The sequence below is a fragment of the Crassostrea angulata genome, chromosome 6, assembly GCF_025612915.1.
Source record: "Crassostrea angulata isolate pt1a10 chromosome 6, ASM2561291v2, whole genome shotgun sequence".
In the NCBI taxonomy this organism is placed as follows: Eukaryota; Metazoa; Mollusca; class Bivalvia; order Ostreida; family Ostreidae; genus Magallana; species Magallana angulata.
Window position 1 is genome coordinate 52,308,768 of NC_069116.1, and position 7,578 is coordinate 52,316,345.

The following is a 7,578-nucleotide window of genomic DNA, read 5'->3' on the forward strand; positions in this document are numbered from 1 at the left end:
TTAAATATAGACTTCACAAGGAACAACCAATAGGGCTAAATTGTGCAATTTTATTTAATGTTTACTAGGATTCTTTTTTGTTTCATGGAGAGAGAGAGAGAGAGAGAGAGAGAGAGAGAGAGAGAGAGAGAATTTATCACAACTATGAATGGATGGACTTGTATGTACATTTATTTCAATCTCACTAATTTTTTATACAAGTACATTTAATTGATGTTGACAGAAAACATGTTTTGTACTTTTAGAAGACACAGTTTATAATTTACAAATAAAACTGTGATTTTGAAAAAAAAATTTACTTAGTTTTTATTTTTAGAAATGATAGTCACAAAAGTTAAAATCACACAGAATCATCACCCAGTACATGTATTCAGAAAATAACCTAGTATTATAAATGCCCACAATAACTTATTAGCTATATATACCAGAACTATTACATGTCTTTCCATTTTAGCTTTCATCTTGTACCTGACAAAGTTTTTTAGAGTTTTCATCACAGTCATTATCACATTTTCTTTTGGTCACTTGAGAATTTTCAGAGTTTTCTCCCTTGACACAATTTTCTTCATTTCCACTGTCAAATTTTAATTTATTTTTCTCAAACTTGAGTTGCATCCATTGAACTCTACATTTCTCCAGTTGCTCTGAGGGTTCTTCCACACGACCATCCACAATGTCCAATACTGTGGTAGCAACAGCAGCGGACGCTTGCTCTGCAAGTTGTTTCGATTTCTCCCAGTATGGGGTGGTGAACTCATTGGTGTGTAACTGCAGCACACAGTTAAAAGTTCTATCCTCACTCTTTTCAGTCTACCAAAAAAATATGAGACAGCTTTGAAACTATACATTGTAACTTAGACTAATGTTTAAATTGCACCAGGAACTCAAAAAGATTTTTTTTTATTATGCTAAACAGGCTACATGTATAATAATTTTCTTACTGTGTTGTAAGTTGGCTTAGGGAGTTCTTTGCTTCTGGTCCATTCAAACAGCTTTAGTTTAGGGCTAATTTTACAAGAGAAGTCTTTCCTACAATTAAAGAAAAATATGATAGAACTCTTACATGCCATGCAAGTGGTTAAAAATAATGGTATCAGTAACAGATACTTTCTTTTACTTACTTTTCAAACCTAAGTGGCATACATATCCTGTATCCCCCATTTTCATTTGTTTCTATGGATACTCTATCTCCCTGCGATTCAGCACCCTCAGATATCTTGGACAACTTCTGCCTCACTTGGAGATAGTAATCTTTTAACCCCCATATCTCACTACAAATTAAGACTTCAGTCAGTACGCAAAGCTAATTATTCTCAACTTAGTATTCAAAAAAGGATTCTGATATTAAATGAATATAATTTTTTTTAAACTAACATTTAAGGAAGGAGTCTTTTCATTATCAAACATACTTCTTATAATAAGAAATGCATGAAATTTTGACACAGTCAAACGGATCATATTACTTAATGATTCTATCAGTTTAATTAAATTTGACCTTTTTGTTTTCGGATAAAGGTCAGGTCAAGGTCACTACCTTTTTCCTCAACGTAAAGAGTGATAAAAATAAGTGTAGCTCTTTATAGTTCTGTAGACATTTGTTTAAGATTTGAAGATTCAAATCTTCAATGAAATCATAGACCATGAGAGTGTCTATCAGCATATACTACTAAATTGGAATAAATTTTATACTAATAAAAATTGATATTGCTTAGCCCGCATTTCCTCTAATTTTCTTAAATTTTGAAGAAATTTTGATTATTTTTTTATGCTTCCAATAATAAAATATTTCTAATTTTTATGTATTATGAAGACTTTATATAAGAATATAAATTGGCAGAAAAGCTAATATATTGACCGTTTCATAAGAGAGAAAAAACTGATTTTAGTGATTTTTTCACAAAAGTCAATGTATAGAATGGGCGCTTTAAAAAGCGTATAAAAATGTTATTTGATAGGAAAATCATATTTTACAAACATATTCTGAAACCCAAGTATCATATTATTAGTTCACATTAGTAAAAAAAAATCCAACATTATTGTTATTGTTTTTAAAATGCTAAAACAGACTCATTATATGTATATAATCTGCAGCAATTCTGAATTGCGCAACATGTGATATTTTCCTACGCCAATATTACGCCAAAAATATAGTCCTTGTTCCATTCTAAACATTGATTACATTTTTCTATGCCAAGTTGTATGATAGTAAAAAAGAAAGAAAAATATACTATTTTAATTTCCTTTCATCTTGATTTAATGAACAATTAATCAAATTTACGTTTGACAAGTCGAAAACCAGAAAACACTCCTTCCTTAACTTGAAATCATTAAATATTGGTCAGCATAAGATACATTGTATAAATCTAGTTTGCAATCATCCACAGAATGTTTTTTAAAAAGGCAAAATAGATTGTAAATGACAATTTTAGAAAGATAAGGTTTATAGCCTGGCAATAATATTAAACGGCAATATCAAGTTGTCAAGAAATTGATTTACAAATGTATTAAAGTTGTATAATGTAATGTAATAAGAACAAAAAGATCCTAGAAAAGAGATAATACATGTATTGCATGTGCAGAACATGTGTACAGAGATTTGACTTGCCTGATATCCTCCATGCTCATTGCTGCCTGAGTTAACTCCCCTTCTGGATAGTCCAGCATGTTGTCATGCATCATCTGGAGCACACAGTATTTAGTGTTCACCCAGTTGTTGTCCCATTCTATGGCCTACGATCACAACAAACAACAAATCTAATAAAATGTCCAAGTATCGTAACAAAACACATACATGTATGACAATCCATGACATTGACACTGGGACACTACAGATTCAGGAAGAGGAGCATTTGTTTCAATTTCGCACTTGTACTCATTAACCAACAAAATGTAAATATTCATAATATGATTTGAATTGTATTCCTAGATCCTACATGTATGTCACATTATTCTACATCAGTGTATAACTGTACATGTAAAAGGTTTTATCTCTTTCTCAGCCAATGATCACAATGCCTATGGGGACTGTTCTTGACAATCTTATTTACTGAATATGTTCATATGTTCTTGACAATACTTGAACAATAGCCTAGATCTACAGTAATTCTTCCTTCAATAAATGTATAGTTTCCCTTTCCCAAGTCTTAATACAAGCAACAGCTTTAAAACAACTTAATTGCTAGTAACACTTTTGTCAATGCTGCTGTGCTTCCTTAATTGTATCATTAGTTGTGGCTACAAATGTTTATTTTTATCAAGATAAAAGACAAAGCAAAAGAAACAATACATCGAAACTTAAATAAAAGTTTCAAAATGAAAAATGAAATTTTAACTGAGAAATTTACTCACTACTTTAACATATTCTTTGACCACATCCAGTAATGGAAGTTTGCCTTCTGCTCTGAAGATGGTTGGGTTCCACTCAGCGGCCCGTGCAATCATTGCCGAGGAACAACCTGTGGCCTGCTTAAACACGGCAATATCCTCGTACACCTTTATAACCTCCTTAGATCCACCACTGTCAAATCAAAAGGATTGTTATGAATTCTCAAAATTCACAATTATGAAAATAAAAGTCGGGCTGATAAATTTCCGTCAGAAATTATACACCGTCAAATCAAACATAGTGTTAAAGCTGAACACCGCTCGTAAATAGGCACTGTCCGCCATATTTCTCTTTAATCACTGCTGTCCCTACAACCCTTATATAAGGGACAGACCTCTAAACAGTTCAAAGTACTTCGCTGTAGAGGTCTCACCTGTGTGGACGTACATTTTGCCTCGCCGTGTTACCCGGTCGCGATGAAATTATCAAATTTTAGGCACTTTTTGAAGCCAGGAGAATACTAACATCAAATAAATTGGTCAATGCATTATTAACGAACAGAAAATGAACATAAGATAAGAAAAAAATGCATAAAATCTAAAGACCACGAAAGGAATACTACATGTCGGCCACGAGGTTCAGGTGTGCAATCGGGTGTAACGAAATTGAAGGGTTTATATACCAGGTATCTGTGTGACGGTGCCTATTTACGAGCGGTGTTCATCTTTAATATGGATTCTTTAAATAAAATAAACCAGAAATGAAAGTTTGACTGTGATATTATCTGTCAGAACTTATTCAGTTTACTTGGCAATGACTGGTATGGAGAGTGATTCTGCGATCGTCTGGATGATGTTGTTACGATTAGGATGTCTAGGCCTCTCTTCCTTTGTCCTACCGTGGACCCCTAAGGCTGATACACCAGTGCTCTCAATCAGTTTGACCAGTTTCAATGTATCCTCCAACTAAAATTCAAGGCAGAAAATGAAAATATGTGACCTACATACCGGTATAAAGGTACATGTGCAGGTAGTTGTATTTAAAGTCAGAAAACAAAATACAGCAAATGCTGTTACAAACCTGTGTCAATTTATTTTAAATTAAAAGAGAATGAGAAATGTAACTCTATCTATCTAGCTATTGGTTCATGATTGCTTATACTTGTTTCTACCAGGTATTTGTATCCACATGAATTTGTGCATTCTACCATTCTAATACATGTACTTTGTTTTTATTCCTTTTTTCTATTTACCGGCAATATTTATTTCATGTAAAATTTAAAAAATTAAAATCGGAACATCAGTTTACCTCAGGTAGAATTCGGATCTTACAAGTCACAGGCACAGAGAGTCCATTAACCAGCGTGGTAAGAATCTGAAACAGGCAATTTGTATATTAAGGTAAATACCAGTATACAACATCTATCTCATAAAAAACTTCAAACATGATCTAAATATAACAGAATCGAACCTTATTTCTGCATGTATGACATTAATAATCTTGTAAAAACAGTAACTTGGTAGTTGAAAAAAATAATTACCTCTTTGATCTTTTCTGGTTGACTAAGTAAGGCAGCTCCCATTCCTCCCTATATGAAAAGTGAATGTCTGTCTTTAAATCAACAACAAAATTAATGTTAGAGGAAATATCATTTGAAATTCTCAGAAACTGCCTCAGTCAAAGGGAACTACTGTAAGTCGTTTTAATTCAACTGTGTTAAAATTTCACAATTTCTATTAAAGTACCAATCACAATGGTTTTAATTTCACGCTGCTTAAAAATCAATTGATAAGAATATAAGCATTGAAACATTTTTGAAAACTAATGATGGTATTCACGATGGGTTTAATTTCGCGGAAAAATATTAAATCGCGAACATAGTGAAATTAAAACCATCATGATTATTTACAGTATTTAATTTGTACCTTTTCAACAAAAAAAGTTAACAAGTGCAACTCCCTAGACCCACTTTCATCATCCACACATGCAGATAAGATATAAGGTTTACACATGATTTCTGCAAATAACCTTAAACTCACCTTAATTGAGAATTCTTTTGGACAGCCCATATTGATGTCAACACCAGAAACTAAGTCTTCTCTGTCAATGCATAGAATACAATTTCATCTTTCAAGATATGATAGACATTTGTATTCTGATGTAATAGTACAGCAAAAAGCTTTTTCTTCTTTTTCTAAATTCTCACATTTTCATCCAGTGTAATTTTCACACTCCTACACTTGCAAACAGCTTTGCCCCATATTGAATTAAGCCAGACACAGTGTTATTTAAAGAGAAATAATATGAGACATTAGTTTTTGCCCAGTCCTAAATTCGCTTGCTGACAACGAAGTCGAAAGGGGCAAAAAAATATTTCCCTGGATCAAAGAACAAGTATTTGATATTTCTGAAAAATCTAAATTGGATTTACGAACAGAATACCACTACTCACATTCTTTGGGCAGCTTTCAGAGCTCTCTTTGGATCAGCAGTTCCCTGAAAGTACATGTGCATGATCATAAACTTTGGCATTCTCTACTACATTGTATAAAGCTACATTTTATAGTCAAAAGCTTAACTATAAATAAGTGTTATTTTGTTCATAGTAAAATCTACCAAAACACATGTACTTACAATCTGAAAAATGAGCTTGTCTTTTTCTTGTGGATGTGTTCTAAAGATGATAGTGCCATCACTCAAAACAAAATCTGTTGTTCCTAGGGCATCTTTGCACATGAAAAAAGTACATATAATTATTTAGGAAATACTAATTTATAAAGAGAAAATGACTGCTTGCACAAGCATTATTTACAGCAGGAATATATCGAGCTTAAGCTGTACATTTTCAATTTTTTTAACTGCAAATCATCTGATAATAGTCCTCATTTTTATCCTAGAAACTCTTTAAGATCCATATCTGAGGATCAGGGAGAAAGAAAGAGATGTAAATAATCTATGCTAATTAATTTCTACATTTTACTTTGTCCATTTTAATGGAATTGGTATTGATACTGTTAGGACACTCCTACAGCTTTTAATGAAGAAGTTTATAGATTTTGAATCAATAGTAAGAAGTAAAATCACTACAATGTTCAAGTAATTTTAAATAGTTTACTAACCATTTTCAACTCTTTTAGACTTTAGAATTTTGAAGTCAATAATTTCCTGTAAAAAGAAAAAAAAAATATCATTTCTAAAATTAACAGCAGATTGATTATCAGTCATGTGTATGATCAATGCATCCAAATGGTAAACCACACTTTATGATTGATCCAAAGCAGAAATCTTGGAATTTTTAATTTAGTTTATGCTGCACTCGCCCACATGGTGGCAATGTAAATCATATTCATTTTACAAATTCAGGATACATGTAATTTTAACCGATTAACAGGTTGGGACCAATCTCCCAAATGTGATATAATAGCCCGTTTGGGATATAATAGCCCAAATGGAATATAAATTCAAAGTGCAAAAAATATTTTTATTCTATTTTAAAACTTTTGATATAAATCTGCATTAATGTGAATCAAATGCAACAAGAAGTTTTTCTATATGTCTATAGTTTGTAAGATTGATCCCCAAGAAGTTTTGGATATACTGAGGGATCAATCTCCATAATAGTACAGCTACAGAAAAAGTTGTTTACCAAAAGTTATTGTATTTCGTCTATTCTAATGCGGATTTATATCAAAAATTTCAAAATCAATTTTTTTTATTTTTTGCACTTTAAATTTATATCCCATTTGGGCTATTATATCCCAAACTGGACTATTATATCTCATTTGGGAGATTGGTCTCAACCTGATATGATTTCAATTCAGATTTTGCTAGAATATGTTACCTCACAGTATACTAAATCAGCCCCATATTTCACGGCCAAAAGCCTCATAGGTAAGGTTCCAACCCGGACCATTGGGGCTAAGATGGTCTTATTTTCATATAATTCTGAATTCTTCACCATCTTTAGAACCTGATAACAAATGTCTTATTACTGAACGAACTATCTGATAATATTCACGATAAAAAGATGAATAAAAATCATAATTCAAAAAATAATAATTCAAAAAATAGTAACAGCAAATAGATATTTATTTATTTATCATTATCATTGTTTAACATCATTTATCACAACTTACCCTGAAAAATGCAATACACTACCCAAAAATTGAAAAAATCATGAACTTATGGGCGCAGCCATTTTTGTCAATGTGTACCTCACGCTTTGAGCAAACAGTTTTTAAACCTTCTCTGCA

General features: G+C 31.9%; 1 protein-coding gene across 1 annotated transcript; it reads right to left on the reverse strand.

Annotated features, from left to right (window-relative positions):
* Positions 1-36: 36 nt before the first annotated feature.
* LOC128190398 (tRNA-dihydrouridine(20) synthase [NAD(P)+]-like) lies at positions 37-7,577 on the reverse strand. The gene is made up of 14 exons (XM_052862437.1): positions 7,462-7,577; positions 7,167-7,295; positions 6,445-6,490; positions 5,960-6,051; positions 5,778-5,821; positions 5,365-5,425; positions 4,866-4,913; positions 4,634-4,699; positions 4,133-4,290; positions 3,349-3,517; positions 2,606-2,730; positions 1,122-1,271; positions 942-1,029; positions 37-810 (listed from the first exon to the last, which is right to left on the reverse strand). The coding sequence occupies exons 2-14, from the start codon at positions 7,284-7,286 to the stop codon at positions 451-453; spliced, it is 1,527 nt and encodes a 508-aa protein (XP_052718397.1). The 5' UTR covers positions 7,287-7,295; positions 7,462-7,577; the 3' UTR covers positions 37-450.
* Between the last annotated feature and the right edge of the window lies 1 nt (position 7,578).

Excerpts from the sequence above, each read along its gene's own strand:
- LOC128190398 (XM_052862437.1), bottom strand. The coding sequence starts at position 7,286 with ATGGTGAAGAATTCAGAATTATATGAAAATAAGACCATCTTAGCCCCA. Across the intron at positions 4,914-5,364 it reads CAAAAGAATTCTCAATTAAG|GGAGGAATGGGAGCTGCCTT; the intron begins GTGAGTTTAAGG and ends CTTTTCATATAG. Across the intron at positions 1,030-1,121 it reads ATGCCACTTAGGTTTGAAAA|GAAAGACTTCTCTTGTAAAA; the intron begins GTAAGTAAAAGA and ends CTTTAATTGTAG.